This window comes from Artemia sp. Qi Xiang Cuo, chromosome 8 (genome assembly GCF_049724085.1).
Source record: "Artemia sp. Qi Xiang Cuo chromosome 8, ASM4972408v1, whole genome shotgun sequence".
NCBI lineage: Eukaryota > Metazoa > Arthropoda > Branchiopoda > Anostraca > Artemiidae > Artemia > Artemia sp. Qi Xiang Cuo.
This window is the reverse complement of record NC_142801.1, coordinates 53,475,488-53,502,292: the sequence shown is the minus strand read 5'-3', so window position 1 is coordinate 53,502,292 and position 26,805 is coordinate 53,475,488. Positions and strand designations below refer to the sequence as shown.

Below are 26,805 nucleotides of genomic sequence, written 5' to 3'. Positions count from 1 at the left end.
TTCATCTCTTCGACTACAGCAGGCGGAACTATCAGACAACAACAAACAAATCACACTAATAACATTTGAAGCATCAAAGTCGGTACCGTCAGGTTCGGTGGGTACTGCGAACTTTAGTGGATCAAAGCAGTCATCTTGAGATTCAGTCCAAGGTAAATTTTGCGACTTTTTTACTTCTAACCCAAGTCTTATTCTTCGCTGGACAAAACGAGTTTCTGCAACCTTTTCTGCTGCCGATTTAGAACTTTTCAACTTGTACCCGAGCGCTAGTAATTCTTTTCTTCGTTTACCGAGCTCAGCTGGCAAGTCTGTTGACACACTGAAACCCGTTTTTTTCAGCTTTCCACATTCTTTCATAATAGCTGCGTTTTTTTTCGAAGTTCCGTGTTTCATGGTTCATGTTCCTAGTTTCATGTTCTAGCCCAAAAACGCAGTTTTTGTCGCTTTAGTGTTCTCTATCCATGTTCCTGGTTGAACGTATAAAAACGCATTTTAGTAAAAGTGGCAAAATATTCAAAACTGTGGAAACATGTGGAAAAATTCTGAGCTTTTTACTTGCCTGTTCTGTTGTACACACATGTTTCACCTTGGCTTCTATTCAAAAACGCATATTCAGCAGGATCTATGTCCATTTTCTTCCCTTCCATCTTATCCTTTCTTTTGTCATCAACATAACTTTTTTCTATCTGGATAGGGACCAATCGAACACGCAACACGCACAAAGAGCAAGTTCCAAGTTTGAGGAAACAGACAGTCGAACAGGCAACATGATGTTTCGTGTTTCGCAAAAAAACGAAGTTTTGTTAAAACATGCTGTTACGTGTTTTGTCGAAAACGCAAAAATGGCAAAACACGATTAAACCACGGAACCAACCACGCAAAAAAACGCCACTAATAGCTGAGCGTTCAGTTTCTGAGAGGCTAATAAAGATAGGCTCGATAGCTTTCTGCTTTTATGAATTACTTCGAAGGCTCGGCCCAGTTCCAGATTGGGAGGGAGCCGTCTTCTTAGAAATACGATACAATGTACCCATACTTAGCTGATTAGCATCTGTAATTGCAAGCTTACACTGAAAAAATGTCAATTTAGTTTCTTGAAGATTTTCTTTTCCTTGAAGAGCTTCAACACCGTGAATAAGAGTGTTATTTCTTCGAGCGTGCATCTTCGATCACAGGGCAATAGTCTTGACACGAACCAGCTCAGTCCTTAGCAGCTTATTCTCTGCTCTTAGTACTTTATTTTCAATTTGAAGCTTTAAAATTAAACTTTGAAGCTCGTCCATACGGCGGTCGAAATGGTCTTTCGTCACTGACATATTGCTAACAATTAATACCACACTGCCTAAATAAAACTAGAAAGGCATTTAGTGAGACTTACACGCAAGGGCCGCTTTTATGTAATAGATCCAGTCATCACTCGGGGCCCACTTTCGTCAAAATGCAAATTCTCCAAAAATCACCTTGCAATATTCTTTCAGTATAACACTGTGAAATTTTGCTATAGCATTCTTTCAGTATAACACTGCGAATTTTTTTTTTTTTTTTTTTTTTTTTTTTTTTAATACGAATTCATTCACTCGGCACGGAGAACCTAACTGCGTGAATGCTCGCAGGTAATGCCAATGCATTCTATCACCCATCACTTGTCTTTGTGGCTATGAAACCGGTTTTCTGAGATCTAACCTAAGCGTAATTATTGAGTGTGTTTCGTTTAATTAACAAGTACCAAAATTTCTGCAGCATGAATTGCTGCCAAAATCCACATAACAAAAATATGCTACCAAAGCTACTGCAGCAACAACCACCAAAACATTTCTTTAGCTAGAATTACTGTCTCGCAAGCGCTGCCCTTGCTGTGCCCTATAACACTGTATAACACAGTGTTTAGCGAGAATTAGCACAAGTATTCACCGCTCAGTCAGTGCTAAAATAAAACGGAATTGCCACTAGTTTATTCAACTAACACATGCCTGGGCGCTTTTTGTTATCTATGGCTGGTGCTAAGAAAATGGGCTATGGAGGGTAGCCTTGGGAAATCACAAGTGAAAGAAAAATGTTCAAGTTGTTTGAGTTTTATTAGTTTTTGAAGGTCAGTCTTATGTGTCATCCTTGCCTATCTCAGATGTAAAGCCAAATGAAAAGGGCTGAAATTGGCGATTAAATTGGTAATAAGTATTTTTCGAAATGTTTCGGAATTTTTACCATTTCTTTTTTTGTCCCAATTAAATGTTAAAACTAAGCTTATCAAAACTATAGTTTTAACCAATTTTAATACTTCGCCAATTGTGCTCTCACCATTTGGGTAAGCTGGACTGTGATAAACAGGCTAATGCTTCAATTTGAATCATGTTGATATCCAACTGTCCATCCAGAGCTTATATTAGGAATTTTCAGGAATGTTTTTTGTTAAAACTAATGCGTTTACCTTTTGCTAGTTTTTTTTTTTTTTTTTTTTTTTTTTTAATTACAAAAACGAATTCTACACGACCAACAAAGCTGAACAGAAATAAGTCGAGTATTTGTGAATTTAGAAGTTACATTTATGAAATATTCTCATGTGGACCAAGCCAAACACTGAAATCATTGATATTATAAACTGAAATCGAATAAAGTCGAAGGAATAGCTCCATAAAATAATTCTATATCACTAAAAAAGTTGACAGAAACAAGTAAACTATTTGTGAATACAGAACTTATATTTATGAGCAATTCTCATGTAGACCAAATCAATAATCTGAAATCATTCAAATCACAACTGAAACCACTTTGAAAGCAAATAGAGTCGAAAGACTGACTCCAATAAACCAATTCTGCATGATCAAAAAGATTTATACAAACTATTTGTGAACATTAGAACTTATATTTATCAACTATACTCGTATAGACGAAACTAATAAATTGAGATCGCATAAATTGAAAGAGTATTTTGAGTAAAACAGAAGGTGTTATATTACATAACATAAATTTTACTGAAAATTTCTGTTTTTGGTCATGATAAAATTGAAAGTTTTGCCATAAAATGTCACAGTGACCTTTTCATTAAAGCAAGCGAGCATTTTAATTCAGTATTGTTTTTTAGATTGGGTTATATATAAATCTATGTATTTTTTTTCCTGTTTCAATTGCCTGTTCCATGTATAAACCTGTTTCAATTGCTTATTTCAGAACTATTTTTGATGTAACCTTTTTTTTTCTTTAAGAGAATCAGCTGTTAATAATTGCATTTATGCTCGATGAAGCCATTTTTGTGTGGCATTTTGGGACCAGTGTTGGTAGTTAGGTACCGTGTCTCTTTTTTTCGCAATCATAGCAGTCAGTGTACAGAAATTTGTTAAACAAGTTTAGATTATGTTCAAAAATTTCATCGTGACCCACTCTGAGTATTAAATATATTGGTAAATATTTAGATTAATAATAAATATTTAGATTTAGAATATTAAATATTTAAATGTCGGCCTCTCCAGAAGAAAATATGTCAATAAAAAATTTTTACTTCATAATGCGCCCAAAACTTTTAGTCAGCAGAATTTTTGGTTATGTCTTTACTTTTATTCACAGTTTTTTCATTTTTCTTTCTTCTTCTTTTTTATAAATGCATGATTTTCTTTTGTTACTTTTGTTGTATGGATTTGTATTTTAATATTCGCGATCAAACCCATCTATATTTTCATTCATCATGTGTTACAAGAATTTCCCAGGATTTTATCTTTAACAAAACGTCAATTATCATATTCTTTAATGTTGCAAACACTGACCACGTGTTATAAAGGAATATTCTAGACGGTTTTGTTTCAAATAAAATCCTATGAAATTCTGAAAAAGTCAATTTGACGTCATGAGATATAGATTGTGTTTGATAGCGAATATTTAAATATGAATGCACGTTATAAAAGTGAAAACAGTAACAAAGAAGGACGTCCTGGGGTGGCGCAGTGGGTTTGATCTCAGCTTAGTTATACGGGACTAAGAGTTCGACATCAGCTGCAGGAACACTCTGTAGGGTCGACTCAAAGACCTTAGTAGTCAAGAAGCGTCGTTAATCCGATACATACAAGTAACAGAGGAGTCTTGGGGTGGCGCAGTGGGTTTGGTCTCAGCTTGGTATTACGGTACCCAGAGCTCGAACGCAGCTGTAGCAATACACTGCAGGGCTGACGCAAGGACTTTAGTAGTCAACACGAGATATAGATTGCGTTTGATAGCGAATATTTAAATAAGAATGCACTTTATAAAAGTGAAAACAGTAACAAAGAAGGACGTCCTGGGGTGGCGCAGTGAATTTGATCTCAGCTTAGTTATATGGGACTCAGAGTTCGACATCAGCTACAGGAACACACTGTAGGGTCGACTCAAAGGCCTTAGTAGTCAAGAAGCGTCGTTAATTCGATACATAGAAGTAACAAAGGAGTCCTTGGGTGGCGCAGTGGGTTTGGTCTCAGCTTGGTAATACGGTACCCAGAGCTCGAATGCAGCTGTAGCAACACACTGCAGGGCCGACACAAGAACTTTAGTAGTCAAGAAGTGTCGTAAATTCAGAACCATACATACATACAGGTAACAAAGGAAAATGATACATCTAGAAAAAAAAGGCGGGAAATGTGAATGATAGTGGAAGCGACCAAGAAAATTTGCTGACTACAATTAGTGTTCATATTATGAAGTAAAAATTTTCTTACTAACATAATTCCTTCTAGACGAGCCAACCTCAAATATTTACCATTATATTTTAAAAATCCCTTATAGCAGGAAGGGAACATGTTCAGAAATTCTGATTTTACAAGAGGAACAGAATCAATTTTAAATTGGTAATTGTAATTCGAGGTTAAGGAGTATATCCAAGTATTTTCGAATTTGAGATATCCACTCACAAAAGTTTTCTGCTCATTCTGTCAAATTGCATTTCTGAATATATTTCATTTCGGTTTTTAGGGATTTTAACTCGGGCAAGATTTCTACTCTCATAGTTGCAATGTTTTCTTTGATTGGAATAAAAAGTGAATAATTAGTATATGGTTTAGGATTTAAGTCCTTTTTCACTGATGCAGGATTAGGCTAATTTCCGCTCATTTGGTAAAATCCTAATTTAGCAACCGTTTTTCACAAAACCCACGTGGCTAAAGCACCCTATGTCAGGATGAATCCTGCCTGACTTGGAATTAAGTGCAGTAAGTGTATGGGAAACTGACAAGATGAATGCGGCACTTTAATTTGGATTGAATAGTAATGAGAAATTAATCGTGGCACTAACAGTGCAATATTACTCATCTGAATAATTCAAAACAGGCTTAATGTTAATGTGTTAAGTTCTTAAGTTTCAAATAAAAGTCTAAGTAGGTGGCCATTTTCTAAAAGTAGGTGGATACTTCTGTTATTAAACTGTTTTTCATTGGTTATAAAAGAGATAAGGCTAGGCATACATGCGGAACCCAGGTTAGTTTTAAAATGTACATTAAGATTACAAAACCAGTCATTTGATCGGGTATCTGTCTTTTTTCAAGCCCCAAGCGATAACAAAATATTAGAAAGTTGTTAGGCTAGGTGAATAAAATCTTCAAGAATGTAGCTATAACCCAAATGGGGTCTAAACTAACTGACATTAAAAGTGCATACTCTTTATGCTGATTTGAAATGTGTACAATTTGTTCATTTGAAATTACCTGTCAAAAACTATATTAACATTTGAAGTTCTCTGGGTTTATATTTTGTTATGCATCGAGTTTTGATCACAATCCAAGGTATTTGATCAAATGACGGGTTTTGTCATCGTACTATGACATATATACCTTTCCTGCCCTTTTTATCAAAGTATTTTTTGTATCTTTGGCTGGATTTGAAGCACTAAAGGAGTAAATACAAGCACTATTTTGTTTTGATTTTTTTGTAAGAATAAATTTTAATTTAAGATAAATACTAGTAGCAGTATTGTAGTCCCCAGATTTTGTAGTTCAGTTGTTGTTTTTATTTATTTTATGAAAATGAATTTAATAATACAGTATGGTCAGTGAATAAAATAAGTATAAGAAGTGAAAGGGTGCTACTGGTATTTAGAGGCCCCTCTGCCATCTGAAAAAGATTCTGTTTTCATTTATTCATATCTTTGGCTTATCAACTTTTAAGAATCCAATGATTAAATTATATTTTTACCATCCCTATTCTAGTTCGACCTTTGAGCCATCCTAGTCTTGAACATAGGGTACTAATATTTTTCAATTACTTCGGCTCCTTAATTCAAAAAAAGTCCACTTGGCTGGCTTTTTGTCGCCTTCCTCCTCGCGACTTGGCTTGCAGTCCTTGCAAATACACCCTCGCATCTAATGATATTTTGACTAATTTTTACTAAAGGCATTCACTTTTGGGTTGGTGCCAAAATCTAATTGGAATACATGAAATCGGTGGAAATTAGTCCTACCTGACATCAGTTTTTGTAGTGGTATTGCTTGTATAATTTGAATGTTAGTGCTAATTTTTATATTATGAAAACCTGAAATCTTTGGTACAATAGCTGCAGGTTTAAGCTAGGCTTCCACAGTTCAACCATCCCAAATTAAGGAAACTTTGTAATTACTGACTTTTTCTTTTATTTTGAAGCACCATACCGCTGGTAGACTGTGAAAACCTCAAATCTGCATTTTTCTATCTATCAAAAACAATTTAGTGCAGTTCTGATTTTGAAAATATACACAGTGCTCCAGGAAATTGTTTCTTATCCTAAACATCTACGGTCTAACTTTTCCACGGTCCAATGGTGTTAAATCGTTAGACCTAAAATGTCACCAGTTGACATTTTGTCAACTGGCTGTAGTTGCAGACATATTTGTTTCATAAAAGGTAGATGAGATGGGCCATTATTCTGACCCAAAAATAATCTTTAATTTAATCACTTTTTGACATTACAGTAATTACTATGTAGCAAATGAAGTATGCTACGTTTTCTAAATTACAAACTGTAAATTTTACGACTTAAAAATATCATTTATAAAGCTGTTTTTGCAAAAAAATACAAACCTTATTCATGATCTGCACTAAATTTGAGAGAATTGTTTGATGCTAATTTAACAAGATAGTTGTTACGATCTACTGATTCCCCCCCCCCCCGAAGAAACATTACGACATGAAAATGTACTTTTCAATCCCTCCCTGTACTTTTCAAAAACCTTCTGAGCCCTTCCCCCGACGATCCGACCTCTCGCCACCCACAAATGCTAAGAACCACCATTTTCCATCCATCCGAGTACCTTCTAACTACAATTTCTAAATCATGGTTGTTGCAATTAATGGGTTTTGTTTGTATGACCGAATTTAAAAACAACTGGGAATGCCTCGTGTTTTTATGCATGATATGCCTTTTATATATGATAGCATGGTTCTAGAACTGTATGTCCTATATATTTCTACAACGGATATGCCAATAACGTAATTGTGGTTTTAAACTCCAAGAAAAAAAAAAGGTAATTCAAGATTCATTTTGCCATAAACGTACTTAGGAAAGTTGGGGAGGGGGTAATTAATCTAAACAGCAACAATTACATCTAATTACATCTAGGCTACAAGCCCAGAGTTAATAAGTTCTTTCAATTACCCCTTTTTATTTAACTATTAGTCCCTTGAATTGTTTAGACCAGCCATTCCCAGTATGAGGCGTACTGCATAAACAGTGTTTTTGGCTTTTAGGCACGACGTGAAAAAAAATCTAAAATGTTTGTGTCATAGGGGGAGGGTGTCAGAATTAAAATTTGAGAAAAAAAGATATATATGAAAGGACCATGAGAATCTTTGTTTATGGACTTCTCAGGAACTTCTTGTGCAGAAGATGACTATCTTTTTTCGAAATTATTGAGCCACTTTTTGACCCAACTATGTATAAATCTATTCTTGTCAATAATGGTCTAAGTAAGAACTTGAACTTCTAAAGAAGGTTTAGGAGCCAATGCTATAAGTAATTTACGGCTAAAGGGTGGTTCGAAATAAAGGCAGATAGCCGTGATGAATAGCTTAGCAAAAGTCGAATTAGCTAAAATAAACAAACTTTGAATCCGGCTAATTTTCATACTCGTATCAACCACTTTGGGGGTGTGATCTTTGTAAAATTTTGTTGTCAAATTAATTGCAACTTTAACTTGGTAATCAACTGATCATTTACTAACAAACCAAAATAAATTTTCTACAATGAATCTGTTGTCGGTATCGTAAATATTCGAAATATCTAAAGCTTTCCTTCTCTCAAATCCTATAGCATGACAAATACCCTCTCCGATCATTCCTTTACATATTTCTTTCAATATCGAATTTGAACAATTGAACGAATTACTGAAAAAAATGGAAAAGTAAAAAATGTGTATCAATTATAATTTTTATTTGGTAGCTACAGAATACCAGTATTGGCATACATTCATTTCTACAACCTTTCAACAGAAAGTAAGCGTTTGAGTTTGGTACCTTACCGTAAGAGGTAGAATCGTATCTTCAAATTTAAAGAGAGTTAGAATTGAGAACGGTAAAAAGCGTGACTCAACGTTTTATAATTTGCCGACTCGACAGTCTTGCTCGTGAAGGAAAAACGCAAGACAGTTGAAAGTGAATGTTGTGAATCGTGAATTAGCCTAGGGTCTGGTCCATCTCAAATGGTGCTCAGTTAGAAAATCCCATTCACAATCAAGCCTTGCCAAATTGTTTAGACCGCTCATTTCCGCGCAATTTCTTATTATTGTCATGTTAGTGTTTAATTAGTGTATTGTACCTATGGTTAGAGTAACCATAGCTTTTATTTTTGACATTTTTATAGTGCTTAAATTTGTCCTACGATTTTCAACGTGCATGTTTTGTTATGCTTTTGTAATGAATACATACATGAAACTTCTTTTAAATTTTGTCCTTTCCAGATGTTCTTATAAGATCATAGTAGATGTCAAAATCATCTATCATCAAGGAAAACATTTGCGGTATTTTGGTACCAATTCACTAGTTGTCTTATAACTTTATAAAATTGGCATATGTCTGTAACTCCCAGATAGCTGCGCGATCTTGTTTAATGCAGCCTTCGGCGCATATCTCTTTGTTACAGCAAAGTTGTCATTTAAAGCTGGGAAAACTTCATTCGAGTTTTTTTCGTTTAATCTTTTGTTTTCTTCTTCTAATACATCGAAGCATTCCGTTCTAATGGAAGCCACTGCCGTTAAACATCTAAACTGTACGAGGCCCAAACAATCAAAACTCTAGGATTAACAACCAAGGAATTTCAGAAAGAAGAAATCTTCTTTGGTTCGAGTAGTGATTTAATCGCCAAGTGGTAAAAATGTCCAAAATGTTTCCTTATGTGCTCCAGAGTAGAAAATGAGCTGGTGCAGTCATATTGATATCGATTTTTTTTTTTTTTTCTCATTTTTGCATCGAAGTGCTTTGTTCTCAGGCAGATAACCCCCATTACAAATTTGAGCTACAAAAATATCAAACCGGTCAAGTCAATAAACAAAAACAGCTAAGCAATTTCTGACAGAAGGAACATAATTGAGTTTGAACGTAATAATCTGCTTATCTGATAGAAAAATTTTCAAGGTATGGATTAAATAAAAAAGAAAGTTTTTTTATACTGAAATTAAGAAGCAATATTAAGGCTTGAAACGAGCAGAAATGATCTTGTATATGTGTGGGGCTGTTTCCTTCTCAATCCCTCCATCGTTATGCTAAATTTTTTTAGTGCTTCAAAAAATCTTTTTATTCTTATTCCGTTGTATTGGCCCTTGTGTTTCAGCCGTTCAGTAAGAATTGAGATATAAACCCAAACTTTTGCGCAAAGAGCCAGTAATTGACGGGGGACAACATTCCTCTTATTCGGAATATTTTCTGTTCGATTTTAAGCTTTAATATTGTTGCTTACTTTCAGTTGAACAAAAAAAATATTCAAGTTTAATCTCTAATCATTTTTTCAAATCATGCCCAGACTTAACCAAGATTTGATGTAGGCTATCGGCCCCAAAAACCCCAGTTTATTTCTGCTAAATTTTGTACATCAATAATTGTAATTTGGTTGGTAGCGTTCCCTTTTTCAGTTTTTCCGTGTTAGAATTAAAACTTTGGATCGTAATTAGAGTTTTGGACAAAATTAGAATATTTAGCCAAAATTTTTGATGAACAAGAGTTTTGTTGAACAAGTCCTTAATAATATTTTCCTACGGAATTTCGGGGGGACGGATAGGGATATTACTGTTCATATGGATAGAAATTCTGCGTGACTTTAGTGAGTTCTTCAATAGAGGATTCACGGTTTCTTCAATAGGGTTCTCTGATATTTAAATACATTGTATACACATAGGGAAAGAGAAATGTCTCCATTTCAAATTGCTGAAAGCAAAGGTTCTGGTAGCAATTGCCAGCCCCCAAGAAATTTTCCGGCAAGGCTCATGATGCCAAGTCTCCCTTTTTTCCGCTTTGTGCCGGTTAGGCATGTGAATGTGATATTTAATTCTGCATAGAAAAAGAAAAGTTTTTATTGTTTTAAAAAATAGAGTTGTGAGAAAGAGTCAAATTTTAGCGTAAAGAGTGAGGTATTGAGGAGGGGACAGCCCCTTTCATATACGGAATAATTTCTGTTCGTTTTCATTTTAATGTCGCTCCTTACTTTCAGTTAAAAAAACATGTTTTTTTTTATTTAATTTCTGAACTTTTTTGAATTGATGCAGGTTTTTATTTTGGCTCACCGTACATGAATAATTAAAACGAAACTTGCATATTAATTTTAATTTTTTTTTTGGTTAAATGGCTTTCTCGAAAGTTCTTTAATTTTATTTACGAACATTTTTATTAGTAATGAATGTGCGTAACTTACGAATTAACTTACGTAACGAATTTCTATATTCGTATATTTTAATTACGTATATCAGAGGGTTCGTCCCCTAGTCAATACCTCGCTCTTTACGCTAAAGTTCAAAATTTTTTCCAATTCTTTAAGAATGCCGTAATCACAAAGGCCGTAAATTAGAATAAATAGCTCTTATGAAAGTACTAAAAAAACTTTAGCGTAAAGAGCGAGGTATTGACTAGGGGAGAGCCCAATCATATACGTAATAACTTCTGTTCGTTTTAAGTTTTGATGTTGCTCCTTACTTTCGGTTGAAGAACTTTTTTGTTTTATTTAATTTCTGATCGTTTTTTGAATAATGCTGGGAAATCTGGTGCCCCCTTCATAGCAATGTCCCTTCCCCCATGAAAAGATCCTTCCACGTAACCCCCGCCCCCCCCCCCTCCTACCAGAAAAAATCCCCCCTGAAAACGTCTGTATACTTCCCAATAACCAATACTATATGTAAACATTGGGTAAAGTTCATAACTTGCAGCCCTTCCCCCGAGGACCTTGGGGGGATTGATCATCCTCAAAGACTATTTTTCGACCATGTTGAACAAAATGGCTATCTCAAAATTTTGATCGGGTCACTTTGGAAAAAAATGAGCGTTGGAGGGGGCCTAGTTGCCCTCCATTTTGTTTGGTTACTTTAAAAGGGCAACTAGAACTTTTAATTTCCGTTCGAATGAGCCCTCCCGCGACATTCTCGGACCACTGGGTCGATACGATCACCCCTGGGGGAAAAAACAAATAAACACGCACGTGATCTTTCAGGATTTTCAGGAATTTCTAGTATTTTTGGTCAGCAGCAACAACAGGCTTGCTCTCCTGCATGGAAATGGATTTGTCAGTCCCCACTGCAAGTGCATTTAGTTTTCTGAGTGTAACACCTTCTTCAACATCATCAAAATGTTCATTAGTTATTTGAAAAACAAAATTTCCACTGATTAAATAAAAAGAGTTTCTGCTAATTGAAAAACTAAGTTTCTGATGATTGAAAAACAAAGTTTCTGCTGATGGAAAAACAAAGTTTCTGCTGATTGAAAAATAAAGTCTCTGCTGATTGAAAAACGAAGTTTTCGCTGATTGAAAAACAAAGTTTCTGCTAATTGAAAAATAAAATTTCCGCTGATTGAAAAAAAAGTTTCTGTTGATTGAAAAGCAAACTTTTTCAAAACTTTTTAAGTCAGTAGCTTGAAATTTTCGAGCTACTGACTTGTGATGAAACAAAGCGAAAATCCTATGTACCACCGTGTCATTTTGGTTTCCGAAAAGGTTTGAGTTGCGCCCTTGCTCTACCTGCCCTTTGCTAAGTCCCATTAGATTTTTTTTTAAACAACAAAAGTACGAAGAAACAATAGGGAAATCTTTTTGCAAGACAGTGGAGATAATTTGAATGAATATTTCGGCCCTATGTCCAAGGTCCGTCCTCAGCAAGACAAAAATATATTTTTGTCTTGCCGAAATATTCATTTCGGCAAAAAATTTTTTTTTTTTTCATATATTTTTGTCTTGCTGAGGACGGCCCTTGGACATAGGGCCGAAATATTCATTCAAATTATCTCCACTATCTTGCAAAAAGATTTCCCTATTGTTCTTCGTACTTTTGTTGTTTGTTATGGAAAGGCAGTGTGGTCTTCGTCACTATTTTAGATTTTTTTTTTTTTTATTCCTAAATTAGCGGCGCCAGGTAAAATTAAATATCTGATTTGTCGCTAGTCTTTTATCAAAGTTTTTAGATGACTATTGAATCTTCTTTTGAAAGAGCCAACAGAGTTTTTTGGGGATAGTTTCCTCAGGAAGATTGTTCCAGATCGAAGTGCAACGTCGAATGAAGCTGTTTTTCAATTACTCTGTTCTTGGCTTGCCAATTCTCAAGATAATTGGACCGAGCTGTGTGCCTTCGTGTTTGACTTGTTGGTTGGAATTGGATGCACAATACGAGAAAGCTCTAGAGGAAAAGGTGAATTTAAGTACTTGTAGAAAGCAGCCATCGACGCTACATCAAACATCTCACTAACAGACTCAAGCGAGTCTATAGATGAAGTTGTAAATAAGGAGCCACTTGTTTTGGCAGGTCTCGATATTACTCAAGCTTCTGACTTGCTAATTCATTAGTTGATCCTCTGCAAGTGGATTATGTACTGCTTTAATTAACAATCACCATTATATGTGTGAGAACCTAATTGTACGAATTCAAATACCAGGTAACCCTGAAGTATTTATTCTGTTGCTAGTGTATAAGGGAACCAGACAAGGTTCCATCGTCTCCCCTGATCTATTTAATGACGCGGTAATAGAACCTCAAAGTCAAGTTTTCCCAGCCTGTGTAGTTTCTATTGTTGACGTAAATCTAATCTATTATCAAGACTAAATTGTTATTCCTAGCCGCACTTGTAGTCGTCTAAAAGAAAATTTTAAGATTTTGATAGATTATTAAGGTAAAGCGGGACTATGTTTCAAAGCTAGCAAATCGGAAATAGCATTGTTTAATGTGAGAGGATGCTTGGACATGGGCGTTACACTCGCGGATGTGACCATCACACGTAGTGTTGACTTACCTAGGTTTGCCAATAGCTAGATCCATCTGTAGAACAGGGGCCTTGCTTCTCGCCCACATCATTAAGCAATTCAGATTGTGCTACTATCGTTTTTCAAAATATCTCCTTCGCCTCCCACCCTGGGCCCTAAACTTGTTTGTGTGTGATTGCTATAATACCACCCATCCAAGTGCTGCCACTGCAACAAATATTGTGAATTTCAATGACACGTGAATTGTCACACGAATGGAGCCATATCTTGAAGCAGCAAGATAATGGCCACAGTGGGAATAAATATTTTTGTCCACGCCCATTGTCTTAGAAGTTTTCTTTCCCTTTGTACATTTGCTTGTGCTGGACACTTATCACGGGTTATAAATAAATCACTCATTAATATATTTTTACCCAAACAGATGCACCAAGACAAACTACAAGATCCTGGCAATCACCCGACACATTGATTTTGTGATTCACCTTTTATTCTTTGCTTCCTTTTATCTATCCTCCCCATTTTTTTAACGATCCTCTAATTCCAAACAATCCCTATATTTGACCATAATAATAATAAATTAATCTATGACCTAACTAGTTTATAATTGACCACATAGCACAACTTTTGATAAATAATGTATATTAACTAAGAAAATGAGTCACAAGTTCAATTTCATTAATATTAGCTAAAAGTTTTCCTTCAAGTGTAATCTTCTAAGTAAGTTACTTGCATACCAATTTTTGAGATATCGTCAGACATCATCTTGACAATGTGTTTTCCAGGAACCATAGCTAAACCAAGACTTCGAGGTTCCTCATCTCTAGTACATCCTAAAAAAAGGATCATATAAAACTGAGCTTGACCATAAATGCCTGCATACATGAGGGAGTCCCCTAGTCAGAATAAAGATAGTAGAAACACGAATATTAAATATATATATATATATATATATATATATATATATATATATGTAATTTTTTTAATTTATTTTCCGCTTTATATATATATATATATATATATATATATATATATATATATATATATATATATATATATATATATATATAGGTTCACTACTTACTATTTCTGAAGCAAAAGAATAATATATATATATATATATATATATATATATATATATATATATATATATATATATATATATATATATATATATATATATATATATATATATATATATATGTATATACAGGTTCAATACTTACTATTTCTGAGGCAAAAGAAATTACAAAGGGTTCCTAAAATCTCTGTGAGGGGGTATCCTGTCTAGGAGTGATGAAAGTATTCATGAAATGGATAAGTGCATTTACTTCAGCAGCATTACAGCAAAGGCTGCATCTAGCGGGGGGAGGGTAAGGGGGTTTGTACCCCCCCCCCCCCTCGAAAGCTTTGTCTAACTTGTAAAAACGTAACAAAATGAATATAAACAAATTATTGATGCGTTTTTTTAATTTGTTTTGTATACCCACCCCCAAAAAAAATCCTGGTTACAGCTAAGAATATAATTTCTAGGAAAAGCATAAAAGTGATGAATAACAAACGCAAAAAGGTGACTTTTCAACTCTGAGAGCAAAACGTGAGAGCTCAACTGTAGGATCCTAAGTCAGAATCAAAGGCTCACTGAATCTAAGTGAGAGTTAAAAAACCACCAAATGCTAACAAATCGAAATAAAAAATAAACCGATCAATCTTCCAATTCTGAAAACCTTAATCCAAAGGTTTTCAACCCTCTATCTTAGGACTGATGCCTCCTTTTTTTCCAGTGCCAGAAGGACACTGGAGCACTGTAGAAAGATGTTTAAGGCTCATTTGAAAACAAATGCTTATATTTACATGCTTTTTACAGATTCATCTTTAAGCCACTAAATGGAAATGCATTTTTTTTTTTTACAAAAAATTAATTTTTTATGTCATCTCTGTATTATGTCTAATGGGTCATGCTAGATATCATCTATGTGATCTTACGTCAAATGATGTCTTGACATCATGTACCATTAAAGAGCAACTTAGGTACTAGTTCTTTAGATGGAGAAAGACCAAACCCCTTAGGTATTTCTACTAAATAGCCAGTAAGGCGGTAAGTAGTTGTGGAATGATGCAAAAAATTTTCCCACTTCCAGTACCATTCTAAAGAAACTTGTCATTTTCTTTATTTGTTTGCTTTTTTTAGTATTCCTAAAAGTAAACGTTAAACTTGCAACAGAATTGTCTTGAGTAATACTAAAAACAAGAAAACTTAGAAAAAAAGTGTTTTCCAGCAAGTGATCATTTAATTGACCAGCTTCCTAATTGGCCAGCTAATTAAGCAGTACTACTGCTGCATGCAAATCATTGCCTACAAATTTGATGATTCTGTATTGGAGGGTTCAAGTCACAGAGTTAGCCTATTTGCAAAAAAAATGACGAAACGTTTATTTTCCAAGAAAGGAATTACAGAGTGGATTCAATTCAAGAATCAAGAAAATTTACTGAATTCTGATCCTTCAAAACCCCAATTCTCCATTCCAATTTATCATCCCCTAGCTTGTGGTAAGAGAAAACTGTACGCACTAAATATGGCTGGGATAGAGTTGTAAAATGTTAATATGAATCTCTGGAAACTGCATGGGAGGTTGCAGAAGCTCTAGACAGTATGGAAAGGAATAGAAATATTTGCAAGAGTATCAGCCACAGGCAGCTAAACACTGTGATAATGTTATAGCAACAGTAGACCTTGCCTATTTCTTTAGTATGCATCCATAAATGGAACCACCAAAGCTTTCTTTTTAACCATATGAACTAAAAAACTTTAGAGAACATACTTGCACCCACAATTAATTTATAAGCTTCTGATGCTTATATTTACCAATGCTGTGATCATTTCACCTAGGAGAAATACCAATCTCCCCTGTTCAGCAAACTTGTTGAAAAATTGACATCTTGACTTTTTTTTTCAATGTGCATAACTCAATAACGTCAGTCTCAATTGGTAGTAGGGCTATAGCGTTGCCTATAGTAAAGGACATTAAGGCTTTGATGTTTGTACTTTTTCCCCAGAGACACTTCATATAAAAGGGGTGGTCATATAAACTTTGGAGGGGTCTCATTTGACTGAGGACTGGAAGTTCTAGTGCCCTTTTTAGGAGCCAAAAGTGATCAGAGGGCAATTAGCCCCCTCCCCTCATGCCCCCTTTTCCCCAAATGCATCCAATCAAAATGTTGGCATAGCCATTTTGTTCAAAATAGTGCAAAGATCAAAAAACAAAAACTCCAGGGTTGACACAACCCCCCAGAACCCAGGCGCAAGTGTTGTAAGTAATGCCCTGGGGCCATATAAGGTTTTATGGAAGAAGTGGTTGCATAACTTCAGAAGGGGCACATTTGAATGGAAATTGAAAGTTTTTAAGAGTCAAAAGTGATTGGAGGGCAATTAAACCCCTCATGTCCTATTTTCTCCAAATGCAGCCAATCAAAATTTTGAGACTGGCATTTTGTTCAAAATAGTTTAACAAAAGGATAACAAAACCTCTGGGGTGGAAACAACCCCCCAGAGCTCAGGAGCAAGTGTTGTACATTATGCTCCAGAGGTATATAAGGTTTTTGGGGCAGGTGGTCATATAAACTTCAAAAGGGGCTCATTTGATTGGAAATTGAAAGTTTTAGTTCCCTTTCTAAGAGTTAAGTGATTGGAGGGCAACTAGATGCCCCCTCCTATGCCCTCTTTTCCCCAAATGTATCTGATCAAAATTCTGAGACAGCCGTTTTGTTCAAAATAGTTCAAATATCAGATAATAAAAATTCTGGGGTCACCACAAGCCCCCAGGTGTCCAGGGCAAGTGTTGTGAGTTATGCCCTGGGGGTATATAAGGTTTTTATGGAAGGGGTGGTTGTATAAACTTTGGAGGAGGCTCAAATAATTATGAAATGAAAGTCCTAGTTTTCTTTTTAAGGGTCAAAAGTGATTGGAGGGCAACTAGCCACCCCCCCCCCCCCTCACACCCTCTTTTCTCCAAATACATCTTATCAAAATTTTGAGATAGTCATTTTGTGCAAAATAGTCCGAAGGATTAGACAACAATGCCTTCAGGGGTTGTAAGTTATGCTTGAGGGCATGTAGGATTTTTATGGAAGAGGTGGCCACATAAACTATGGAGGAGACTCATTTGATTGGAAGTTGAAAGTTCTATTTCCCTTTTACAAAGTCAAAAGTGAACAGAGGGCAAATAGCTCCCCCCACGCCCTCTTTTCCCCAAATGCATCCAATCTAACTTTTGGGATAGCCATTTAATTTAAAATAGTTCAATGTTCATATAACAATGCCTCTTGGGTTGACACCCCCCCCCCAGAGCCCAGGGGCAAGAGTTGGAATTTATGCCTCAAGGGCATAACAGGTTTTTATGGAAGTAGTGGTTGCATAAATTGGAGGAAACTTATTTGATTGGAAATTGAAAGTTCTAGTTCCTTTTTAAGAGTCAAAAGTGATTAGAGGGCAACTACTCCCCCCCCCCTAAGCCCTATTTTCCCCAAATGCATGCAATAAAAATTTTGAGCTGGCCATTTTGTTTAAAATTGTCCAAAAAATCATATAGTAATGCCTCCAGGGTTGACACAGCCCTGCAGAGCCTAGGGGTATTGGTTACAAGTTATAACCAAGGGGCATAGAAGATTTTTACGGAAGGGATGGTCATGTAAAGCTTGGAGGAGGCTCATTTGATTGGAAATTGAAAGTTATAGCTCCATTTTTAAGAGTAAAGAGTAATTGGACAGCAATCAGCCCCCCCCCCCACCAACATGCCCTTTTTTCCTAAATGCTTCAGGTCAAAATATTGAGTTAGCAATTTTGTTCAGAATAGTCCAAATGTCAAATAACTATGGCTCCAGGTTTGAGCCCCCAGGGAAAGGGCTATTAGCTATGCTAGTTGCCCATTGTTAACATATAATATTTTTATTGAAGTCATATAAATTTGGAAGAGGCTCATTTGATTATCAAAATTTCTTGTGCCCTTTTTAAAAGTGGAAAGTGGTCAGAGGGTAACCAGCCCCCCCCCCCGCCGCCCGCTTTCCTCAAATGCATACGATTAAAATTTTGAAATAGACAATTTTGTTCAAAATAGTCCTAAATTCAAATAGTTATAACTTAAGGGGGGTTAAAAATCCCCCATAGCCCCAATGGGCAACTTATGCAAGTTGCCCATTGTTAACATATAAGGTTTTTGTGGAAGAGGTTGTTGTATTAACATTGGAGGAGGCTCATTCAATCGAAAATTGAAACTTATAGTTTTTTTTTAAGAGTCAAAAGTGATCAAAAGGCAACCAGCCCCTTTCCCACCCTCTTTTCCTCAAAGGCATCCAGTCAAAACTTTAGATTGCCATTTTGTTCAAAATACCAAAGACCAAATAACTATGCTTCTGGGTTTGAGTCCCACATCCAGCCCCTGGGGTAAGGGCTGTGATATATGCAAGTGGCTTATAGTTACTTTGGTACTTGGATTTACTGATTTATGGGACAATGGCTGTAAGTTATGCAAGTGCTTATTATCTCTTTGATACTTTGGTTACTTTGCTACTTTGATACTAGTTTTGATACTTTGATGAAAATTTCATGTTGAAAAAATTGATGTTGAAATAGGGAATTTAAAAAAACTTGAAACTTTGACAATCAAAAACAAACGAAAATTAATTAAAAAAAAAACTTTCCGAAAAATAAGTCTTTCAAAAAAAAGTAAAGGCCATATTAAACTTAAAATCAGCAGAAATAAAACCTATAATAATTCAAGCTCAAAACAACCAGAAATTACTATTAAACAATAAATGAAACCCAAAACACACAGAAACTAAATAAACAACAATAGCAAACAAACATACAACAGATAATAGTATAAGTGAATAAATAAATCTTAAAACAAGAAAAAGTTAAATTGAGTGTAATTAAAAAACTTAACTGTAGAGGTATCAAGCTTACTGCATCATTGGCGATTTACTGAAAACTACATGTGTCAAACGGTCTTGGAAAGAAATAACAAAATAAAACTGAATATTTGACATATAATGATATTAGTTGCTGAAAGCTCATCGGTTCAAGATTTTTTTTCACTGCAATTTTCATTTGTTTTCAATGTTGAAATAAGAACAAAAGAAAATATTTGTAATATAATTCATTTTTAGTAAAGCACTAATTTCACAGTAGGCTTTAGACTTTTACAGTTAGGGAAGCAGACAAACTCATGGTTTTAGTGAAAACTATATGTTTCTTGAACAGCCTTGGAAATAACTAATAAATTAAACTAAATATTAGATATATAATGATTTTAATTGCTGAAATCAATTCGAGATTTTATTTCACTGTAATTTTCATTTTATTTTCAATGTTGTAATAAGTACAAAGAAAATATTTGCAATATAATTCGTTTTCAGGAAAGAGCCAAGGATGCAGTAGAATTTATACTTCTGCAGTTAGGGAAGGGGGCAGTAGCTAAATTCCTGTTTGTAGTGATTTTTGTTGGTTTAAGCTTGATTTGCATATTGAATTTAGGTTTAGCTTGTTTAAGATTTCTTTATTCACTTATATTAGTATGTGTTGCTTGTTTTTTTTTTAATTAATTCCAGAAATAATTGAATTTTTCTTGTTTCATTTTTTGAGAAAATACTGAATGACAATTGGCTTAAGACTTTTATTGGCAGTTTTGAACCTTTTATTTATCTGACATATCCAAAGGATGTAGGGAAAACATCTAGGAATAGTCTAGGGAAACATCTAGGGAAAACATAGTAGAAGCAAAAAACTGAAAAAACTGTCTCAGGTATAGGAACAAACATGGATATTCATATGGAGCGTAATTGTGTGACTGAGGCTATATGACATTCTTTTTTTTCCATTTTTACATATATATACCACAAGAATAGTATCTCCAAACACTATCTGGAATGGCGCAGTTCCTCTCAGCTTTAATGGTCCAGCACAAAGATTTCTTTGCTGTTCACAGTGAAAATGTTGTCAACAAATTTTGTCAACATTTGGCCATTTCAAAGTTAATCTGCCATTTTAATATGGAAAGTCCAAAATCCTTGGAATATGCATGCCCTACATAAGATTGTTAGAAATTTATGAAACCAAGGAGTTTAACATGTTTCACTAGAATTTTGGGTGGGATAGGGTCGAAAAAAAAACAGGAGTGGATTTCAAGAATTTCAAAAAGTTTATTGTTATTATAATTGACTTAGTGGAATTTATGTTCATATGTAAGTTCTTAGCCTCGTCCTAAACATGAGTAGCATTTTGATGGGGCCACTTTTGATATTTCTATGAGATACTTCAAGGATAAGCAGGTAATCTACACATTAACACCTTTGAGGGAATCTCTTACTAATTTCATTAAGCAATACTAGATATAAGGGTGGTTATAACATGGTTCCTTCAGGAATCCTACACTAAGTAGGGAGGGGATCAGATAGAATTTTTTTGTATTTTACAACTAGGGATCTATGTGAAAGAAAACATATACAAAATTTACTAAGAGAAAGTCTATTTCAAAGTTATTAATGCATTAGGATGTTGTGATCAACTAAATAAAATGCTTAAAAATACAATCATGGTATGAGGTCAAGTGGCAGTTCCTCAGATGATGGGAAAATGTAGCATCAAATCAGTAAAACAACAATTTAAAAAAAAAAAAAAATTTTTTATTATTTTTTCATTGATGGTGTTCCAAGTCACAACTAAGCAGAGTTATCCTGTTTTGAAGGAAAATTTCAACAGTGGTTCCAAAATTGTACTGTCAAATCATCAATACCTTTACCCTAGGCTATGATATTCAGTCATGATTCATAGTTCATGGTATTAAGACCTCTTTCTGGATTTAAGAGATTGCTAATAATTGGTCAAGGATTATAGTCTCTTCTTGACCTACAGCCAATATTGTGAAAATCATTAATTCAGTGACCAAAGGATTTGAATAAGCATTGCAACTTGAGTGAGAATTCCCTTGGGACTGTGGATTTTCTTATTGATATTCTCATACCAGTGACCTATATGATACAGATCAAGATCAAGCAGTGAGTTTATAATTAGGACTATTCAATATTTATAGGCAATTATGCTGAGATGAAGGTGACAGGAGAGAAGTAAGCATAAGAGGGTGAGAGAGTTGTCTGCAAGAACTGTGGTACCCGCTGGACTTGTCCCTTAAATTGAAGGGACAAGGTAAACAGCATCCAACACTTCCCTTACTTCTCTTGTAAGTGAACTGAAAGTACTAGAAAGTAATCAGTGAAACCTACACTGTGAAATATGGTCTGTGATTTTGGACTCGCTGTGTTAATGTTGTTGCATATTTGCAATGGCTGGTGAGCTCATTTGGAATCATGTATTAAAATTTTTGTCACATGCAGTAAAAATTGTGAAAAGCCATGATAAAGTTGCAAAGACAGCAGCCCAGTTTAAAAAAAAAAAGACATTATGAAAGCAAAAGAGATCTTATGGACAGAAGGAAACTGTTGTCTTGCTCAAATGTCCACAAAGGTTGCTATGAGTGAAAATGTTCTGGAAATGATAAAACTGTTACAGACTTGTGATGACATAAGGTTGCTCTGCCTATTTTCCATATTTTGTAGCCAAAAGAAGTCTCCTTGATCCCAGGCAAAAGTTCAGTGATTGTTACACGCAAGATTATGGAAATGTGTAACAAATTGGACATTTTGATGGAACAAAACTTCTCAAAAAGTAAACCTGAAACTGCTGAAATCCTTTCTGAATATATCTCCAAACCATCTTATGTTGTGATTGTCAAAAATGTACCACATGACCTAGCCAAGCTGGAATCAAGAAAGGACTTCCTAGAACAAGCATGTGGTGATATTAGCTCAAAAATTGTTGAGCTAACGTGCACCCAAGGTGACTGGAAAGTTATGATGCTCACACACATCACACTTTGTAGCTCTAACAGCACCATTAGTGCTAAGGGTAAAAGTCATCACTTTGGAATAATTAGAAATGTCCCAAATGATCTGACCTCTGATGATGTCAAGTATCTTGTGCCAAATTGTAGAGAAGCAAAGCAAAGTGGCTCTACCAGATATTTCAGGCCGAAATTTGAAACAAAAGAGGATTTATTACAAGCAATGAAGTTCCCATTAGTGATTGGTTTTGAACCATTTTCCATTCAACTCTTTCTGCAAAGAAAGTATCAACTGGTAAACCCAGCTGGGGTTATTGAGAAGTTTATTTGTGATTTCTCAACTGAATCTCAGAAGTCTTCACATCTTTGGTAATTTCTGTTTATCCCTTGTTTGTAGTTGTGTGTGTTTTTATTTCTGTTGTTTCTTTTTTGTTTGTCTTGATTTTTACTCTGTCTTTTTCTGGGCTCTGCCCATATATTTTGTGATGGGTTATAAATAAAATGATTGATTGAATAAACTCTGGATTTTGGAAAGGGGGCTGGATCATGCATTCTGGATACTATCAAGTAAGAATTTCATTGTTTTTGTGTTTTCTTTAAGTTTTGGATATATCCTAGGAGTATATACAGAACCATCATAAGGTGTAGGGCACATTGTCTGAAACACAGGATTTCATAAAGAGGGTGGGGACTTGTAACAAAAATTTACATTTTTAATTAAGTCTAATATGCCTTTCTGAAATTATAAATGGCATGTCTTTGCTTCTATTGTCATTTAGTTGTCAGCCCTGTAAAGCTATGTTTATAGAAACACTATCAATAACAAATTCTTGCCTCCTATTTCTATTCTTAGCCAGTCTATCAATAAAACTCTCTATAAACAAAATGTACACACACCCCTAAATATATCCAAATCATGTAGGCTATATATTTGTACATCATGGGGGTGAGGGTAAAGTTCATTTGTGTTGCAAATGAAAGTTACATTTAGATTCAGAATATAATCCTGGATGTATATTTTCACATTAGGGGGTGGAGGTATATACTCTGTTAATATGTAGGCTCTAAGAAATTGATGACATTATTAGAAAAACTGGAAAAAAAACAAGGAAAGAAGTGATGATAAAGGGGTGAATGTTTTGTAGTTCATATTATCAACTTATGAATTAGGTCAATATATACCAAATCATATCATTGATTTAGGAATAAAGTTAATGCACCATTCGATGCCTTTTTTATTCTTATTAGGAAAAAAAAAATAATTTATATTGCCACTGTGTTTCAGCCCCCCCCCCCCCTCTAATTGGACATTCAGGGTTGTTTTAGGTACAGCCGTGATAGGGGGGGGGCGGTAATTCAATTCCAATAGAAATTCTTATTATATTCATAATAAGCATAAAAAAAGGCAATGAATGGTGTATTCACTTTATTCCTAACTCAATAATATGATTTGACAGATATTGACCATGAATTAAGTGGACATACCACTCAATGCCTTTTTTTCTGCTCTTTATAAATATAATAATCATTTTTTTCACAAATGAATTTTAAATGTATCAAATGGTGGTTTACTTTATTTGTAGGCCCTAAGTCAATAGCCTAATATGAACTGTGAAATATTTAGTTAACCTTTTCCTGCTGCAAAATATATTAGCCTAACTATTAGGCTATTATTGTGCATATTATGAAACAAGAACTGTTTTCTTAACATATCGCCTTATGTGGTTGACTGCTTATACATCTACACCAAGGCCAACCATTACACTTGTTTCAATAAAATAATTTTGGTTTTTCTTTTAGTGTCATAAGTTTGTAGGCTGACTGTAGGTTAGGCCTAGGCTATGGCAAATTGAAAACAGCAAGAAAGACAAACCAGGTCTGTATTCCATACAGGATCCTAAAATTACATTAGATTCTTTGTCAGTACATAAGAAATTTCCAATAAATGTTCTTCCATCAGTTGTTTGGATCAGCATGCTTTTATTTAGCAAGGATCTTAAATATTCCCTTGGCTTTTCCATGCTTCTTTACTTTAAATTAGCTTCTGAAGATCGCCATCTATTTTTTCATTTAAAGCAGTATCTCTTAGTGGCAAAATAGTACCAGTCGCAGAAGACCCATGGAAATCAAAGTTGGCATATAGGAACGTCTATTGAAAACTATACTACTTATTTGTGAATAGCAAATGAAAAAAATCTATTTAAAACTGACCATGCTTCCATTGCCATAATCATCTTTAATGTATAAACTAGTTTTAACAATAAATCGTCTAAATCATTATCTTGCAATGTTTTCAAAAATGCTAGTCATTGTTGAGTAATTGATAACAGCATGAAGAGTAAATTCAAAACTGTAAGTTTAATTAAATTTATTAGAATAATAATTTAAATTTAGTGCCAAAACCGATAGCCAGAAACAATTTCCTTAGGGCGTTGGATTCGCTTCCCAATTCTTGTTTTCTCATGAAAAGCGGTATGGCAGCTTTCTGATGGTCACGAATAATGGAAATAAACAATAGAAAACAGAAGTGGCTTCGCTTTTCAGAACGTGGTCTATGACGTTCAGTGTGTCAAGGAAAAAAAACGTTATAATGTTTGATTTTAGTAAGATTTTTAGTTTTTAGTATTGCCTTGTTCATTTATCAAAATAAGTATTTTAATTCACACTTTGAAATCCGTAATGCTTGTATCAAGATTTATTCTTGCTTCTTTTAAATTTTATGTCAATGATGTCGAACAAGCAGATTTTGTAGTATGGCTCATTAAAGCTGTTCTCCCATTTTGCTAACCAAATGTGCTTGCCAACAATTTTTATAAAAATTATGTTCCAGAGAGCTATTGAAAAATTTCCTTGCCAAGTCGCTTTCGTTAGTCAAAAGTTTGAAGTGCTGTCTTCTAACGAAAATATTTACAAACTAATGATAAAGTGCAATAGGATTACTAAATTTTATTTAATAAAAGCAGAATGAAAATCAAATACTGCTAATATATTTTACAGTTATGAACTTTTTGTTGGTTTCTAATGAACATTTTCAGAGATAGACTAGCCTGATAGGTTCCGCCTACACTTTTTCCTCAAAAATTTATTTTAATTTCATTTCCCTCCCAATTAATTTTTTTTAATTTATAGCTGGTTGTTTTGTTAGTGACACTTTCTTTTCGACGAACTACACAAAGTTATTACGTAAAACTGTTAGTTAACAATTGGACGGTGGGAAAGTTTTATATTAAGATGTTAAAGTATAATAATGTCAAGTAAAAGCATTACAATAAATTTTTGCGAGTCTTTGGAACGCAAGCGAAAGGTTTTTCCATGTTTTTCCAATTTTTTTTTTCAGTAGCCTCAGGATCAATTCAAATCTACCATCAAATGTAAGATCATAATGCAAGAACTTCTCAATCTTCCTTATATCTAAACGAAAGACGAGAAACACTCTGCTCGGTAATTCGGACTGGTTTTGCCAAAATTTTTTGAACGAGTATATATTTGTCTAAGACATATGTGCACGAAGCTTACAAGTACATTTTTTTTGTCCATTCCCTGGCGAGTCAACCAAATTTTAAAAAAAGGTAAGGTTGCCTCATGTTTTGAACTGTTGTAATTAGAATCATGCAAACATATTCACAAATCAAACTATGATTTAATTAAAATGTTAGCATAAGCCAATTGCCTTCTATGTTATTATCAGTAGATTCACAAGATTACCTTTCAAAATATTTCAAGAAAAACATAGTACAGAAAACATTTAAAAAAATAAAACACGTAAAAAATATTATGATTTAACAAGCTTTTAGCTCTTTTTACTCTGTAGAATTTAGCACAAAAAAAACGAGTCAAGTTTTATGTTATTTTTACTTGAAATACTGGCTATTTCCAGCTTTGGCTATTTGATAGTATATGATAAAATATGTGATAAGATAATATTTGATAAAATAAAGGGATTGTTCGTGTGTTCAGGAATAAGGAATTGTGTGATTGGCTAACGGAGATATGTCACAAAAGTAAGGTAAGGAATTTAAACCGTGCTTTCAAACGCGGAAGCATAAAATAGAATCTGCTTTTACCATTAAGTCGTATCATCGTGTTCTGTCTTTATACCCTATAAATCAACTTATCGGATTTAATCAAATCACCTGTTTGTCCGTGGAAGACATATCAACCCCTCATAAAAATTATCACAAGAGTCAGCCGATTCAAGTACTTTGCTCTTGTTCTAATGATGGATGATTATAGAGTCCCAAATTCAGTAATACACTGATAACCAAAGGGATTCAGTTAGAGAAGTAAGCCCAGAAATACCCCTAGTTGTATCAATTTGCACCACAACTGTTTGCAGTTTCACCACACCCTCTTCCAGGATTGGTGGAAGACATCGTCATAACAGTAAATAGTGGAGTGGCTGGTTGTTGCTATTGGACCCCCTGAATACCCCAAGGGTACACTTAGTGCATACAGAACAAAGGCGCTAGAAGATGCGATTTAAGGTATTGCTATTTCTATTTTGAGTTTACTCTGCAACATACGCAGATTACTCACGATCTCTAT

General features: G+C 34.5%; 1 protein-coding gene across 1 annotated transcript; it reads right to left on the bottom strand.

The window, feature by feature from the left end:
• Nucleotides 1-13,997: 13,997 nt before the first annotated feature.
• Nucleotides 13,998-24,301, bottom strand: Sbat (LSMD1 domain-containing protein Sbat). Its single transcript, XM_089093011.1, has 2 exons — nt 24,134-24,301; nt 13,998-14,199 (listed from the first exon to the last, which is right to left on the bottom strand). The coding sequence occupies exons 1-2, from the start codon at nt 24,279-24,281 to the stop codon at nt 14,069-14,071; spliced, it is 279 nt and encodes a 92-aa protein (XP_088949137.1). The 5' UTR covers nt 24,282-24,301; the 3' UTR covers nt 13,998-14,068.
• Between the last annotated feature and the right edge of the window lie 2,504 nt (nt 24,302-26,805).

Excerpts from the sequence above, each read along its gene's own strand:
- Sbat (XM_089093011.1), bottom strand. The coding sequence starts at position 24,281 with ATGGAAAAGCCAAGGGAATATTTAAGATCCTTGCTAAATAAAAGCATG. Across the intron at positions 14,200-24,133 it reads CTGTATGGAATACAGACCTG|GATGTACTAGAGATGAGGAA; the intron begins GTTTGTCTTTCT and ends TCCTTTTTTTAG.